At 39.9% G+C, this 18348-nt stretch overlaps 1 protein-coding gene across 4 annotated transcripts in view; it reads right to left on the bottom strand.

Annotated features, from left to right (window-relative positions):
* Positions 1-18348, bottom strand: part of Cblb (Cbl proto-oncogene B) — a 180490-nt gene that overhangs the window by 151046 nt on the left and 11096 nt on the right. For all 4 annotated transcript variants that reach the window (XM_075964244.1, XM_075964262.1, XM_075964271.1 and 1 more), the window contains exon 3: positions 13202-13452. In XM_075964244.1, coding sequence (XP_075820359.1) covers positions 13202-13452 — 251 coding nt within the window. The remainder of the gene's footprint in view (positions 1-13201; positions 13453-18348) is intronic.

The following is an 18348-nucleotide window of genomic DNA, read 5'->3' as shown; positions in this document are numbered from 1 at the left end:
AGATACCATCTTACACCTGTCAGAATGGCTAAAATCAAAAACACCAATGATAGCCTATGCTGGAGAAGATGTGGAGTAACGGGAACACTCACCCATCGCTGATGGGAATGCAATCTTGTGCAACCAATTTGGAATTCAGTGTGGCAGTTTCTCAGGAAATTCAGGATCAACCTACCCCAGAATTCAGCAATACCACTCTTGGGAATATACCCAAGAGATGCCCTATCATACTACAAAAGCATTTGTTCAAGTATGTTCATAGCAGCATTATTTGTAATTGCCAGATACTAGAAACAACCTAGATGCCCCTCAATGGAAGAATGGATAAAGAAAGTGTGGAATATATACATTAGAGTACTACTCAGCTGTTAAAAATAATGACATTTTGAATTTTGCATGCAAATGGATAGAAATAGAAAACACTATCCTGAGTGAGATATCCCAGACCCAAAAACATAAATATGGTACTCACTCATTAGTGGACTCTAGCCATAAATAAAGGACATTAAGCCTATAGTTCACAAGCCTAGAGATGCCAAATAACAAGGTGAACCCAATGAAAAACATATATAGATCCTCTTGGAACTTGGAAGCAAACAAGATTGATGGGCAAAAGTTGGGAGCATGGGGGTGGGGGAAGGGGAGAGGGGAAGAGAGAAGGGAAAAGAAAGACTGGAGAGTGCTTGGGGGAGTGGGAGGGTGAAGATGGAGGAAGGACAGATATAAGAGCAGGGAAGAGGATATCTACACTAAGGGTGCCATTTTAGGGTTGGCAAGAGACTTGGCTCTAGAGAGGATCCCAGGTGCCCATGGGGATGTCCCCAGCTAGGTCTTTGGGCAGCAGAGTAGAGGATGCCTTAACTGCCCTTGCTCCACTAACACACTGATGATCATCTCTAGTATCACCATAGAGTCTTGGTCCAGCAACGGATGGAGATAGAGACAAAGTCCCTCATCAGTGCAATGGACTGAGCCCCCAAGGTCCAGTTGAAGAACAGAAGGAGGGAGAAGATGAGCAAGGAAGTCAGGACCGCGAGGGGTTGGCCCACCTACTGAGACAGTGTGCCTTATCTAATAGGAGCTCACCAAATCCAGCTGGACAGGGACTGAACAAGCACGTGATCAAATAGGACTCTGAATGTGGCTGACAATGGGGGCTGACTGAGAAACCATTGATAAGGGCAGTGGGACTTGTTTCTACTGCATGTATTGGCTTTTTGGGACCCTAGTCTACTTGGATGCAAAGCTTCCTAGGCCTGAATGGGGAAGGGGGACTTGGACTTCACAGGGCAAGGTTTCCTGCCCTCTTTTAAGGAGGGGGGGAGAAGGAGGAGGGAGAGTGGGGGAGCGGGAGGGGAATGGGAGGAGGGGAGGAAGTGTAAATTTTTGAATGGAAAAAATAAATTTTAAAAAACTGGAAAAAAAAGAATTAAAGGAAGTGAAAGCATCTTATTGGGGTTCAGAGAGACAACTAATTAGTAAATAGTTGAGTTGTGAATAAGCTCACTAAGCAGAATGCAGGAGGAGGCAGAGGCAAAGATGCTAATCGAAGTTTTCAAGAAGGTATGTTAGAGGTGCTATGGGGAGCCACAAGGACACCTCGTTCAGAAAGCACTTCCAACCTACTGGAGCTTCACCCACTTTTCCCCTAAACAGAACTTTACTAAAGATAGACACACAGTTAAGAAGTTGCCCTAAAATATAACTACTCCACAACAAGCAGCAATGGGATTTATGACTCTACATTTGCACATGCTTTCCTGATAAAAGAACTGGCACTCGTTGCCAGATTTCAACAAGGTGACATTGTTGACCTACAACTTCTCAAGGGTCAACATTAGACTTTTCACCAGGTTCCAATGAGAAATTTCACCCTGTCCCTTTTTCAAGGCAATAGAAGCTCTGGACTAAATCTGGAAATTGGGGGGAAATACAACTATTCTTCGTGTCTGCTTTAAATGCTACTTTGAACTATGTAGAAATACACAGACGTGAATCTGGCCTTCAAAATTTGATGAGGGGTATTTTCTCCCTTGGAACTTCCTCCATTTTCATGAGCTCTTTCTCATTTTCCTTTAGCTACGGATTCAGGCAAACTATGTGGTAAGGAGCCATCCGCTGTGAACACACACGCTCACGCAGCTCCTGTCCAGTTGTGAAACCTTCAAGCAACACTGAGCCCCAGACAGAAGAGGGGCCTAACCACGCAGCTCGATACAGATCTTCTCTGTACAGGCGCTGATAACTATGACAAATATCATTTCTAAGGCACCTTGCACACCTAACATTGGTCTTCCTTACCAACCAAACCAATTATTGGGCTTGAACTACAGGTTCATATTATGCAAAGTTTAAAAGAAAATAAAACTGCCTTCTCTTCTAAAGACCGGGTAACACGTACGCAATGAGCAACACTTTGTGCATGCGTTTCTTTAATTTGTCCTCATTTTCCACCTAGAGAGCCAATAAAAACTGAGAAGGTTTATAATAAAAAGTTGCAACTGGCAGAGTGAACGCAGTTCTGTGGTAGAGTACCTGCCTGAGAGAGACAAGGCCTTGGGACTGGCTGACCTGGCCACTGAAAACAAGTTTTTCTTGCTCATGTGAACATCACATCCTTTGATAGAGATGAGAGTTTCAAAGTACATGTGAGATGTCACCCTACAAAGTTCATTAGACATTAAGAGTGGCAAACCCCAAGATTTTGACTTTACCAATGATCTCAAATGGTGCCACAATATAAATATTACTTTTTGTATTAAATACTAATAAAATATTTATTTGACACAGCCCTCAAAATATGAACCTTCACACAATTACGGTTCTGGAGAAACCATTGAAAATACTTTTTGAGAGGGTCTCTCAGAATCCCTTACAAGGTCGCTTACTGCCTTAAGCATGAATCTGTCAAGTGTACAGCAAAAAAGCATAGAAGGTGATGACAGCGTCTCCCCATGGAGCAGAGGGAAAGCTTGCTGCAGGTACAATAATGTCTTCTTCCAGGACAAACGTCATCACTATCAAAGACTCTGTCCTTTAGGACTGAAGCTCCTCCATGGTCCAGTTCAGGGTGCACACAGGTGTTGCAAGGTCTTCACCCTGTCCTGTAGCTGGGGCTCAGAACAACTGATACCCAGTTAGTTTGGAAACTAACCGTAGTCCTAATGTCCTGACCAAAGAGTCTCCTGCCCTCTGCTGAGATGTGAAGATGAAACAAAGAAGCTGAAGGCAATACACTTTTAAAGAATGAAGTCCTAAAGCTTCCCCCGAGATAAACCTCTAGTGTGTGTGTATATCTGCTGATCTGTTAGGACAGGCACTGCCAGATAACACCACGCCTTCTCAATCCTCGTGTTCCTGTCCAACTGTGGAGGCTGAAATTTAAATTGTTCAGTACACCAAAACCCTTTTACCTCGGGGGTTATGTTAAAGAGCATGCTTATCATATTTGTGTGGCTCCTGTGGTGTCCTCCTTCCTCTCTTCTGAAGCCTGAGGGGAATGCAGTTTTATCAAGAATTCTTGAACCAGGAGGGGAACGGAAAGCAAAACTCAGCCTTCAAGGAAGGGAATTACAGAGCCAGACAGCCTAGACTACTTCTAATTACATAAACAACTGTCATTTGGGTACCACTAGTGACCAAACATTTTCATAACTGAAGTGACACATACACCCAGCCTCTGTTGATAAAATATTTTCAGTAGATTCATGTCCAAAACCTAGCTCAGTACTTTAAACCAGCAGCTGGCCAACTACAACCCACAGGCAAAACTCAGCCTGGCCCTTTTATGTAAGTAAGGCTTTAGTAAACCATAGTCATGCCAATTAATTTATACACATTTCCTTCCTAGAACAAAGGCAAAGCTGATTGGTTCCAAAACACAAGGTGGAACTTTACTGGTTCAACAGTTTGTGCAGCCCTGACCCAAGCCACTTTTAGAAATGGTCGTTTAATCTCATTGAGCATCCCTAAACCGGTTTGCTATAACTAGACTTGAAATTATACACAGTGTAATGCTCTGTGTCTTAATACTAAAGACAGAAAATGGATGTGTCTGCCATCTACATGAAAAATGTTTCCTATTTCTTTTTATTTGCAAGGCAAATAACTTTGCATAAAGATTTAATGACATAAGTCACAGTTGCTTATTTTGATTAGCTTTCTAGCATTTATCACGAGACAAAAAACCAAGCAGGGATTCTTAATCAAGGATAATCACAGCTGTTAATAGTGTAACTTTTAATTATGTACGGTGATATTTCTAAAAGCTTTTTAAGTAGAGATGGCATTTAAAGATTAAAACAACAATATATGTGTCAATATATGAAACTTTATTATTGAACAGCCTTAATTTCATATTTTTCAATATATGCATGGTAATCAGTCAATTCAGCATTCATTCTAACATAAGCCTGATCCCCAAAACTACAACACTAATCTAGCCTTAAAAGCCTTTGCAGAAAGAATTTCAAGTAATTATGTTTGGCATATCCTACCAAGCAAAGTTTCTCCCACTTTGATGACAGTCTAAGAAGTTTCACTTTCTTTCCCTGTGTAGTACAATGTTACACTTCCAAACCCAGTCACCAGTAAGAATTGAACTGTGTCTCCAAAAGAGTAAGTGGCATTCTAGGCTTGCCCTTACTTGTGACAATGACTTTATTTGGAAATAGTGTCTTTGCAGATGTAGCAGGCTTAAGATGGTTTATTAGGGCTGATCTCAAACACACACTGACTGGTGACCTCAGAAAAAGGTTTGGTTAGAGAATAAATTAACAGGTAGTGGAGCGGGGAGGGGAAGAGAGAGAGGAGAGATGGAGGAGGTACCATGTGATGGTAGAGGCTGGGACTATAGGAGTGCTTCCACAGGCCCAATACCAGAGTTACCAAAGACCGCAAGAGGCATGGCACGTGCCCTCCCTGTAGAGGTGCCCAGCGCAAGGTCCGGAGATGTTTTGCTTTGGATTTCAGCCTCCAGAACTGGGAAAGAAACAGATTCTCTTGCTTGAGCCCATCCAGGTAGTTGCACTTTGTGATGGCAGTTCAAGGAAGTGGAAGCCACTGCACATTTGTGGCTGCTTGTGTAAGTGTTGTAGTACAACCGGGATCGGGTGTTTGACAGCACAGTTCAACAAGACACCTGACCATCTTTCCGCTTAATCTGGTCCTCCACTGTTCTCTGCCCAGCAGGATGAGCTTCTGCTTTTATTATTTTAGTCTTTAAGGAAGAGTTTTTTTAGTAATGACCTCCTAGGTGTATCCTGCCAAAATGAGCCCAGCCATAAACTAGAAATATATGTGTACATCCACAAGAACTCAAGTCCAAACAATGATGTTGGGGGACGGGATATATTGAAAATTGACTCAGAAAACTCAAGGACTTTACTGCACAGCAGACAGCCCTGAGCTCTACTGGAGATGTACCCTCTCCAATCAGTGCTGAATGCTAATCCCTTTGGATTCCTGGAAAGTCTACTTCATTGTTAAATCAGTGAAAAGCTAGAGACTTCTTAGGGTAGACAACCAAGCACTCCAGGGCTGTAGTGTTATCACTGTGGCCTTGTCTGTTTTATAAACAGACTCTAAATTAGCTTTGTAAGAAACGGCCAAAGGAGCTTCCTCTAACAAAATAACAAATCTGCTACTTGAAAGACATCATTCATCGACCTTCTTTGTGGGAGTATTGTTATTATGAAACTAAAACCAAGCATTCCTTCTCAAGTGCTTCTAGATTTTAATTATCAAATCTGAACATCACCAGATATTTACTGGCAGCAAAACATCAATTTTAATAAGCTGCCTTAAGACTGAAAAACAAAAAGGTATTCAGTCATAAAGCCAAGTTCACTGGAGTCTTGTGTTTTTGTTTATTTTTTAATTGCACAATGGTTATCTCGGGAATTTATAAACATTTAATAAACTGGAATCTTCAGAGTGAATGCCCAATTTAAAAATCCAGATAATATATGTTTATGAAATATAATCTGACTTGAAAGATATTAAAATAATTTGCAAAAAAAAAAAACTGTAAGGAACCAGGAGCTAAAGGCGGAATGACATTAGGTTGTTGCTGAAATCAACGAAACAAATAACAACAGATACATGGATTACAGGCAAGTATTTTCTTGAAATGTTCTTAAGTGGAATTCTCTCTAAAGGGCATCTAAAACTTTCTGTTCCCTTGTATTTTGGAAATGGGACACCAATGAAAAACTTGCTTCAAAATGGACAGTTTAGCTTTTCATTTGAACACAAATTAACTATCAACTAAAAGTGTAAACAAAGTAACAGGGGTGCAGTTAGCCAAACACACTGAGCCCTAAAGTCTGTAACCAAGGGTCTGCAGGCTCTCCTGCCCACCCAAACAGTCTTTCTTTGTTTAACTCCAAAAACATCTGTCCAAATCGCTTTCTTGTGACCTCTGTGTTAATGATGTGTTAAAGAAATGGTTCCCTTCATTTTCGGGGCTCAGAGAAGTCAATTCATAACTTCTCAAATGAATGAAATATTCTTACTGGGAACAAATAAAACTTATACTCTACTCATTTACAGTAAACCAAGATATGTTTAAGTTTCTTAAAAAATAAAATTCCATTTTCTAGCAGGCAGACATAGTTCTGCATAGAATATTAATGGTTTAATTATGAAGTTTTATATTTTGAAAGACAAAATGCCTAGGATGCAGATGAGTATACAAAATTTAAACAGTCAATAAATGTATTAAAATATTAGTATTCAAAAAAATGTGTAGTTTATTTTCTTTCCCTTAGAAACCACATTCTTTGTTGTTTGTAGTTTATATCTCTTCTGCTCATGAACTCAGAAAGGCTATAATTTTCATTATTAGAAAGTAGAAAATAAGGTTTATTTAAATAAATAATATAACGGTTCCCTTTCATGCAGTTAAATAATAAATATTTGACAGAAGAGAAGGCATTTGATACCAGTACAATCTATCCTCCAGCGTAGGCCAGTTCAGTACTACAACTATGGGTATGGGTCCACACGTCTGACCAACATCTAAACGGAACACGCACTGCATTACTCTTTGTTTAAAACAATGTTGCACCCAGTAGAATGAGTAGCAGGCAGGTTTCTTTGTGTTTTGTTGGATCCTCTTTATTACTGGTATTACTATTGGGGGGGATTGAGAAGCTGCTTTGTTTTTCCTGTTTTTATTCTCTTTTCCAATTCAACTTGAACTTAATTATGTGTCTTCAAAAGAGCAGCTCCAAAATTTTCTGGATAGCTATCTCAGCTATCATAGTCGGGGTATGGAGCAGGCGCAGTCATCGGTAACAAGCCCATGAGGGGAAATGTAATTAACATGACAGAGAGAATCCTTTTTCCTTTGCTTAGCCTGGTCAGTGGTCAACAGAAATCTGCCTGATGTTTCTGCAGTTTCAAATAAAGGCTAGCCTCTGACAGGATTACATTCTCTGCGCTGAAATGCATTAAACCTTAAGAAGCATGCACATTCTTATGTGAAACATGTTAGCACTGGCTCCATTTTCTCCAAGAGTGGATTTGTCTTCTACAACACTGGGGTATGAAGAATGAATGAGGGGCTTTGAAATGATAAGAACAAGACAACATCATCTACGTTGCCTCTGTGTGCATGTTAAAGCTTTTATTTTCTCCACAGACAGACTTTTCAATGCGGCGCTATTTTCCTCACCCTGGTAAACTCTGGGTTTTGTTTCTTTAGCCAAGCACATGGGAGGAAGGAGGTTAGATGGTCCGGGCTTACTGAAGCAGTTCCTAGAAGCATATTCATAGGCCATCCTAAGTGGCAGTCCGATGCCAGGCTTTGGACAGAAGCTGATTAATGTTTCCTTTACTGGTGAAAGAGAAAATTCCCTATGGAAACTGACCACTGGAGAAAATGCCAGTAAAATCACAGAAGAAAAGGTCAGAACCTTGGTCAGCAGGAATGACCCTCAGTTCTGCTTTGACTCCAAACACCAACCTGAGACAGAGTCTCCTCTTCCCACCCTCCAAGTAGACCTCTCTACGCGGCTTTGCCGCCCGCCATGCACACTCCCATGCAACCTGTGTGTCACCACACATCACGGCATAACTCTTCCGAGAAACACGGCTCACAATGAGTTCAACACCCAACTGAAGATACACCAACTTGACCCAGGCTGAAGTCCAATTGTTTCTCTAATGCATAAGTAAATAAGACCTGGGAAAAGGGACACAAAGGAGTAGGGCTGCACTAGTCGCGTTCCCTGACCCCCACCACCCTCCAGCTCTCAACTGTCAGAAACCGTTTCTCTGCCAATTCTTAAGGCAACAGGTTTTCACTATGCCTTCAATATCTATTTTGGTACCAAACACATTTACCTCACAAGAATACATAAGAAATACAATAAAAGCTGTTTGTTTATTTTACATTTATTTGTTCAACATATTTTACACTGGATGTATACCACATTAGCATGAAACTGCTTTAACAATGCAGGCCACCTGTCTGTTAGCAGCCAGCTAGGGCAACTCCAGTTTCAGAACAGATACCCAATGTTTTCTGCTTTTTATTTACATTTAATTTAAAAATAAAGCCAAAAAGAAGTGCATTATTGACACAGCAGATACATGGATATTAAACATTTTGACACACACACTTATCCAACACAACTTTATCCAATAAAGTAGAGAGTCATGTGAAGCGGTGCTGGTTTGAGTTGCTGAACTCCAGATGACTAGTCCTACTGCTCTTCCTCACTGGCAACTCAATAATATTATTGTTGTCAGTGAGCCACTGCAGAACCAAGGAAAAGACAGTCCAGAGGCTTCATATGACTCCCAGTAACCAGTATGTCTGACATGATCAGTGCTCATTCTACTGAACAACACAGTCAAACTTCCATGAGAAAATTCTCGGGATTTCTGCAATGTTCTACAAAGCAAACGCCACAGTGATACACCTCCAAGAAGTTTATGTTTAGACTCCAAGGATGCTCAGCAGTGAATGTACACAATTATATGACTGCCAGATTAACACAAACCAGAAGTCTATGTCCTCGGTACCCATGCCAACGGTACATTATAAATTATCATTTGACAATTATCTAGTACAGAAATTTGTACTTTAAAGAAAAAGTTGGCTACAGACCATTAAAAAAAGATCACAGATGACAGTAAAATCCAACAAGGGAGCATGCTACCTCAGCATACAAATTACTCTATTTCTTCTTATAGTTGACTTTTAAGTCAGAATAATTAAACTTATTTGAATACTTGAGCCAAAGGTACAAATGCAATTTACACAGTTGTGACCAGAGAGTCATATACAACTTATCACTGTCAAGAAAACTACATATAATCAAAAAAAAAAAATTACATGTGTCCTGTGGGTTTCATTTTGTTTTGACAATCAAAGGCGCAAATACAAAATAGTCGATGAGTGATAATTATAAAATGTCTGCTGAAGTCGAAAATATTTCAAGTTTCTTTAGAGGACATAAAAGTGGGAGATAAGCTTACCACATCAATCTCACATCCAGCTGAAAAGCTACTTCTACCCAAAGTGCTCGACCTGAGAGTTACACACTTTGTTGGCATCCTGATATTAAAAAGTGGCTTAACTGGAGTGCCAATAACTCTGAAGTCAAATCTGAATATAAATTACAGTGACATTTATAAAAAGCAATTTAGACTTTTTTTTGCTTTTCTGTTTGTTGGTTGTTGTTTTTTTTTAGATCAGTGATGCAAATACTATGTAAAATTAAGGTTTTTACATCAGCGTTTGGATTTCACGATCTTATGCCGTCCTTTCGAGTTTGTAAGAATCCCTATGGGTTCTGGTGATCATATTTCTGGAACCTTGTAGCAATCAAATTCTCACTGATGGAGCTGCAGAGTTTTAGCTTTAAAACTAAAAGGCAGCCAGGAAATCCAGTGTCCTCGAGATTTACAAACTGTCCTCCAAGAACACTCAATGAAGAGCCCAGAGTTACATCATTGGTTATACTCACTCGACGGGTAAACTAGGGTTGTGAATAAGTTAGAAAACATTTGAAATAAACATTTATGTCCTTTTACCTTTGGCAGAGGGCTTTGCTATGCTTGAATTTGATGGTTTGGCATGCTCTGTGTATTTGTTTGGCCAGCTCACACAAACAATTCTAGAGCCTCTGTACCAAGAGAACTAAATTTTCCATTATACAACCCTAAACCATCTCAAACCAAATGAAGCTATATTTTCCGATAAAAAAGAAACATTCCATGTTTCTTAGTGGTTTTCCTAATTTAAGGAACTCAAATTCCGAGAGGTAAGTGAATTCAGCCAATGCTAAGACATTATGTATCTTAACTGATACTAGTTTTCCATCTTGGAAATACTTTTACTATCAGTGAATATTCTAAGTAAATTTAAGGTAGCTCAGAAAAGGGACAGACTACCAGTTCCCTTATCTAGCTTAGAGAGGTCTTGAAATTGGAAACCTAAGGGGCTGGATGACGAATGCACCTGAGCAGAAAGAATCCTGGCTACAAGTGTCCAGCTTTCTGCTTTAAGTAAATACTTAGCTAATGGCAGGTCTGAAGGTCACTGAGGAGAGACTCCTAACTCCTAATCAGCAGTTTGAAAACCAGGAACTACCACTGGATGATTTAAATGGTCCGAAGAATGTGATCAGAACCCCACCTCTGGACACAAGAGGAGATAAGACATTCTAAACAGTCATCAAAACCTTATGACTACTATCTAGTTAGGAAAATTCTGATAAAGAAGGGATGTGGTATTGCCCTCCCCCAGCCCTTCAGTGGGCCTATCAATCACCTGTCAAAATCTCCTCAGAAAAGCCATCAGTTGTAGAACTTGGAGAACTAATATAAAGTCTACGTAAGAACGCAAGCTAGCATAATGATCACTTTGGCTATTGCCACCACTCATCTATTGAAAGTGTCCTAATTTTCTCTGTAATAAACCTTGTTTCTTCTACACTACAATTTATGTGTCTGAACTCATCCAGTAGAGCTCACAGGGACTAGGAGCCATGGAGAATCAGAGTGATATATCCTGGTAACATTAGAAGCTAGAGGCAAGGGAATCAAGAATTCAAGGCAAGGTATAACTGCATATAAAGTTTGAGACCAGAACTGAAGAGTCAGCTCTGCAGTTAAGAGCGCTGCTTGCTCTTCCAGAGGACCCATGTTCAATTCCCAGCACTCACATGGCAACTCATAACTGTTTGTAACTCCAGTTCCAGGGCACCCCACACCTTCACACAGAAAGGCAAGCAAAATACCAATGCACACAAAATAAAAATTTAAAGCTAAAATTAGAAACAGAAAGTTTGATGGCATCCTGGGATACATAGGATCTTGTCTTTGAGGGAGAAAGAGATGTGGATGTGGAGTGCAGGGACAGAAACAGAGAGCACAGACAGAACACACATGAACTATAAAGTGAGGACTGAACTAATTTTATATCGGGCCTTTCCCCAGCCAGCTTCTCACTCAACGGTCAAAGTACGGAGACTGGAGCAACATCTACTGAAAGCTACTGCTGCAACAAATTCCAAGTGGAAATGAAGGACAGTATCTCCAACTGATGTAGATACACATCAAGAAATCTCACTCATTATTGGTTGGAATGAAAAACAATACAGTCACTATGAAAGTCTAGAATTGACGAGATTAAACACCAGCAAGTCATATAATCTTACAACCATTCTCAAATTTCCCCAGATGAATTGAATGTCCTGAGCAGCTCCAACAAAGCTGCCAAAGTTTAGGCAATGAAGGTACCCTTTAACATGAGAGTGGATGTAAAAACAAACTGTGACATAAGCATACAATGGCATATTTTATGAAGTAAAAAAGTGAGCTATGGAACTAGAAAAAGACCAGCAGGAGGCCAGTCTGAAAAGTTATTCATTGCACACTGACTAGCTTGACCATAGAGCACTGTTGTCATCTTTAGTCTTTAACTGAACCATTCCTCCAGCCCAGCAGAGGGAGTTTTTCTGGAGTATAGGTAGATACAGAACAAGTATATATTCATAAACCATAGAACAATAAAAACAAACAGTAAACCCCAATAGAAAGAGATCAATACTGATGTGTTGACAGTACTGTGTACCACACAATACAAAGATGGTTCTGTGGTGGAGCTCCATTCTCAAGGCCAAGCATGGCCATATCCATCAGAGTAAACACAGCCATGGTGATGTACAGAAGACCTTGATTCTCAAGGCTGAGCAAGGCCATGGCCATCACAGAGTAAACACAGCCATGGTGATCTACAGAAGACCTTGATTCTCAAGGCTGAGCAAGGCCATATCCATCAGAGTAAACATAGCCATGATGATCTACAGAAGACCTTGATTCTCAAGGCTGAGCATGGCCATGTCCATCAGAGTAAACACAGCCATGGTGATCTACAGAAGACCTTGATTCTCAAGGCTGAGCATGGCCATGTCCATCAGAGTAAACACAGCCATGGTGATCTACAGAAGACCTTGATTCTCAAGGCTGAGCATGGCCATGTCCATCAGAGAGTGGATTATGATGATCTACAGAAAACTGAGATGCCACAGGAATGGCAACAAAATAGTCAAAAGTGTACAGTGATAGCTACATTCATAGAAATGGAGCTTTTTGACATTTTCTCAGACAATGAAGTAGAGGGCTCACCAGACTTTAGCCACTCCCTAATAGTCCACCTGCCACCCCCTCCTGCCTCTTGGCATGGGAAGCGCACAGGAAAAGGGAGGCTAACTGAAGATAAGATGCTAGCAACACAGTTTCAGAGCTAGGGTGGAAATTTGCAGTGAAGATCTCATGATTGCTGTCCCCCAACTCTTACACTTAACCCCAGGGATGGTTTGCCAAGCTGAACTGAGGTGGAATTGTTTCCTTGTCCTGTCAATGGCCTACCTAGGGAGAAAAGGTGCTTGTTCATATATCTTGAGGAAAATTCATATACAAAAGATATAAATTGGAGAAGACTGCTCGCCTGGGAAAAAGGAGGATGAACTACTGTGAGCAGTCTTCCTGTGAAACTCAAAGTACTCTGTATACAACAGAAAAGCAAGAAGATAGGTTCAGGTTCAGCTTTCCACCTAAACATAAGCCAAACTTAAATACGGAAATGACATATTCCCCAAAGCATAGTCACGGCAACATAAAAAGATAAAAAGCAACATAAAGGACATGAAGTAATGAACAGTAGACTCTTAATGGTGCTCACCTGTCCTGCGACTGTTCTTCATACATCCTCTCCTTGCCTTCTTTGAAGAGCCGGATGGCTCGCTTTGACTTCTTCATGAGACTATCGATGTAGATTTTAAAATACTCGTTCTCGCTCAGTTGAGCAAGCTTCTGGTTGTCATCATATTTACTCAGTATAAGTCGCAAATGCTGATACGTATCAGGTAAAATGTCAAGTATATATGGTGGGCTATTTTTCAACTGAAGTTTGGGATTTTGGCACAATCTTACCTAAAAACAAAGAAAAAATAAAAGTTTTTATGGGAACTATAATATTTTCTCTCATAGAAAAATGATAAATAAGTAGAACCATGTCCCCTTTCTTTCCCATAATGTAACCTGTGCTCTGACTTACTGATTCAGTTTACAAAGCACCAGCAAATACTTTTCTCCTTTAACTACCAAATCCTATTCTCATATTCTACACAGTCTTTCCTCTACTACTTCCTCATTTTCAACTCTGACTCTCTTGATTATCTTTTCTATAATGTCATAGTGCTAGAGTTTAAGAGAACCCCCGTATCCTGCTCACTAATCACCGTATACTGTCAATATTCTTTGTTTTAATGAAAACAAGTGACCAATGACTAGCTAATTTGAAGATGTTGAATACATATTTCACAGATTTTAATTAATATTCTGATCCACTGTTTCTGAACCCTGAGGAGAATTTTTAACAAATATGTAACTTTAACAACCAAGTTATTAAGCAGTTAACCAGATGTCGGGTCTAAACAATCTCCCCCCCACCAGGCCTGTAAACATGTGACGTATACCATTCAGTCATTCCACCAGGTGCCTCCCAGTCAATGGAGCATTAAAGAGTGAGTGCTGCCTGCAGAACTGAAAATACTTTCTACCAGACAAAAAAAAAGAAGTGGTAATTCAAATCTACACTGCATCCGCTTTTACATGTTATTATGACTTTGCCATTAAAAAGTCCAGTTCCTTCTACCCCTATGACTAGGGTATTGAAAACCCACCAATTTGTTTATTTTAAAAAGATCTTTGGGAATTGCATAATGCTTTACTAAGGCACGAAAGCAGTACTCACGACACGCTAGACATCCACCTGCAGAAGGATCTATTATGTCACTGTAGCTAGCACAAGGCCCTGAGTCCCTCAGATATGTGGCCTTTTGCTTTTATAAAAGATTTCAGGGCAAGGTATTTTAAACACAACAAATCAACAATCTTGTCCTCTTCCTTCCCATTATACTGAACCTCACATTTGGGTGGCACCAGACTGGCCAAAGGACATTTCTGGAACCTGGCTAATAAGAAGCTGAGTAGGAGAGACATCTAGTATGGGTTGAGAGGCTTTATATGCAAAGCATACAGTCACTTCCATAAATAGTAAAATTATGGTTGGCAGTCTGAAATAAGCCAGACAGAGAAAAATACTGTGTGATCTCATTTATATACAGAATCTAAAAATGAAGGCGTGAAATAAGTAGAAACAAGTTGAATAATAGCTATGAAGGGTAGGGAGCAGAGGAAGTGGGGAAAGTAGGTCAAAGGGCACAAAGTGAAATGAAGGAAGATGAACAGGTCTAGAGATCTGACAGAAAGTACAGGGACCAAATCAGCATTATCAGCTTGCAGACAGGGTAAAGGTCTGCAGACACCTCAGCGCAAAACAAAGCAGGCATGTTTACTCATACGACCTCAGGACCCCGCTCTCCTCGTAGGTATATCAAAATATTGTGTCATAAACCTTAAAGAGACACAATTTTTAATGAAGAGAATTTTTTAATGAAGAGCAAGTAGAGGGGTGTGAAACAGCAGCGCAGATACGCTCATCCACGTGTGCAGTCTGGGAGCTTTTCGAATTTTTAAGTTGCTTTTTTCTTTATAAGTCGAAGGAAAATTCTCCTTCCTAATCAAGCTTATATAGTAATGTGAGAAAGACCCTGCAGATGATAACCGCTTCATGTTTCACAGAGCTAACAACTGCTTCTGGACACGCACAAAAGTGCTGGGACAACAGAAAAGGAGTGAACAGTCAGATGTCAGGAAGCATGAACACAAGCAATGAAATAAGCCACCCTCAGAATGCAACATTTCCTTCTATAAAGATACCATCATACATATATGGGGTATGGGTTTTTTGGTTTTGTTTTTTGAATAAAATTTCTCTTTCCTTGGCTGTTCTGTACCTTGCTTTCGAAAGCAGGCCGGCCTTGAACTCACAGAGATCCTTCTGTCTCTACCTCCTGAGTGCTGGGATTAAAGGTGTGTGCGCCACCACACCCGGCTCAATCATATCATTTTTGGTAAGAAGAAAACTCTGCCTTAAATTGTCAGTCAGCGACCTTTAACAAAACCATTTCTCACAATGACCTTGCATTATCCTATTTTCTCCCACTGTGTAGAGTTCTAAGACAAAAGATTTTAGCACACAGTATACAACTAAGAAATAAACAGGTTAAACTGATTAAAAAGATTCAGTGTACACACACAAACTTTTGTCTTTTAAATTGTGAACCTAGCCTTTATTGAGAGAACCACAAACACACACACATACATATATACACACACATTGTATAAATGGTTTGACTGTGTAATTTGCTTAATTTTCATAATTTAGTTCTATAGCTTTATAATTAACAATTTAGAGGTAGGGGTTTGATTCAGATATAAGAATACTACCTTAATCCTCAAGAGATTCTTGGCAAGCGTCAGATGGGATCTCCCTTAGTAGGTAATACCAAGTCACTGCAGAGGGAAATGGCGGACAGTGTTTGCACAGGTAACAGAGGGGAGGCCACTGCCATGAGACATACGTACACACCTAGGGCATAGCTTTTTAATTGTTTGTTGACTTACTTTTTATTATATTGTCTGTGTGTGTCTGAATGTGCAATGGCGTGTGTGGAAGTCAGAATAACTTGATAGAACAGTTCTCTCCTTCCACCATGTGGGTTCAGGTCACCTGCCTGGCTTCAAGTATCTTTACCCACTGAGCCACATCTTACCAGCTCCAGTTTCTTGAAAGCTACCATGAGCTCACATGAATTTCAAGTTCTTACAGTGGACACAGCTGAATTTTAGCAACATGTCCCTGTAAAACGTCACAGGCTGATCAATCATTAACTTGTAAAGAGGGACAGGGCAGCTTCAAATTCATTTGTTCCATTGGTTAATATGTTAACTATTCAATGAAAAATATCACTTATCATTTTTAGATATTCCAATTAACTGTTCTTTAGAAGATACTTTTCAATCTTGTGGATATCTAATTCACTATTCTTTACATGACATTTTTCTCACTTGCCTTTTTTATTGTAATTTCATGTGGAAAACACACACTGCTTGATTAAAGGAAAACCTCTGTGAATAACTCCCATATACCAGGTACTGAGCTATGTGTCAGGAAATTGCAGATGAGGAGAACATACTTCCTGCCTTAAGGAGTCTGGCAAATGAGACCTAGTTCTATATAATTAACTGAGGAGCAATGTGATTCTTGCTCAAAGGGATTTTAAAAAAGAACTCATCCAATCCATTCATTTCCAGATTTGAAAAGCTAAAAACTACGAGGATTAAGGGACAATTAAAAAACCATCAATTCAACACAAGAGTTTGCATCTTCTGAATCTCAGGCCTCTGCCTCTTCTGAACCTTGGGACCTTGCATCTTATAAATCTCTGGCTCCTGCATCTTCTGGACCTCGGGCCCCAATCTTCCTAACTATATCACAACGGAATTAGAAATAGGCATAAAATTAAAGATTCCCTTCTAAACTTATCTCCACTTTTATGTTATTCCATTTGCAAATTTACATGAACTTCATGGTCCATTTGTTAATTCACGGAAAGTAAGTATATTTGCCAGGCACGGTTTGGGGCAGAAGGAAGGCAAAGGATTAAGTCACATACATGTCCTCATGATGTTTTCTAGTGGGAGAGGTTGGTGGCATAAGAAAGAATTACAGATTTCAGAACTGTGATGAAACACGAACAAACTCTAGAGGAAGACAATAGCAGCTAAGTCACATTCCCAAGAGCATCAAGAAAAGCATGGCTAGATTTGCAAGAAGGAATATTCCAGGGAAATCATTGTGCAAAGGCCTAAGAGATACCCGAATAAAGAAAGGGGTTCACACAGTTGTGCTAAAGGGTGGGAGCACAGGAAAGCTGTCGAGTATAAGGCACAGCAGGCCTGGAAAAGGATGGGATCAGTTTGTGCCTCAGGACGCAGCAGGCTACACTTTTCAAAGTTTGCACAGGAGAAAGCAGACCTGATGGATCTGAGCTACCGTATGTGTTTGACTGTGCAGTTCATCAGCAGGATTACTACTAAACTCTGTGATTTATGACCACTCCTGACCAAAATGAATAATCCTACCCCAGGACTATGACTTCTAAGCAGGTCAAATTCAATTCCATTCAATAAATATTTATTAAGTGCTTGCTATGTGGAAGGAACTACAAACCAAGGGAAAGAAAAATAGCTTTTCTAAAAACAGTGTATTAAGGGGGGTGAGAGGGGTGGCAAATGAAGCTTACCACAAGGTTAAAGCTCTTCTAGAAATACCTAGACTGCACCTACAATGAGAGCTGTTGGTTAAACAACAGAGCCTTCACAAAGAAGTAGACCCACTTTATGTTATGCAGAGAAGGACATTTTAGAGCACCGATGATAACTAAAAAAAATTGATTGATACAATCACTTGTCTTCTGAACCAGAAAAGAAAAAAATATCAGGTTTAGAATGTTAAAATCAGGTTTAGAATGTTAAAATCAGGTTTAGAATGTTAAAATCAGGTTTAGAATGTTAAAATCAGGTTTAGAATGTTGAAATGAGGCTGAAATGCCACGGTAGTCATTGACCCAAGGATTTGTGGACTTTTAAAAGAAATCTTTAAAACCTTGAAAATCACTAAAAGCAACTTTCTCCTTGTGACATGACTCTGTTAAAACTCAGAAATGCAACCTACTAAGAGGGGCTTCTCAGTACCAAGAGGACTGACGAAGGGATTGCACACTCTATAGCAGTACAAAACGACACCTGCACTTAATTCTACTTAAAGATGTGGAACGAAACTGTGTTCATAGAGTCTCTGTTGACTGAATACAGAAAATTATTGTTTAGCATACATACTTCGCATATTTCAATAAACAC

Source organism: Microtus pennsylvanicus, chromosome 1 (assembly GCF_037038515.1).
Source record: "Microtus pennsylvanicus isolate mMicPen1 chromosome 1, mMicPen1.hap1, whole genome shotgun sequence".
Taxonomy (NCBI): domain Eukaryota; kingdom Metazoa; phylum Chordata; class Mammalia; order Rodentia; family Cricetidae; genus Microtus; species Microtus pennsylvanicus.
Note: the sequence above shows the minus strand (reverse complement) of the source record. Positions and strands in the feature narration are given on the sequence as shown.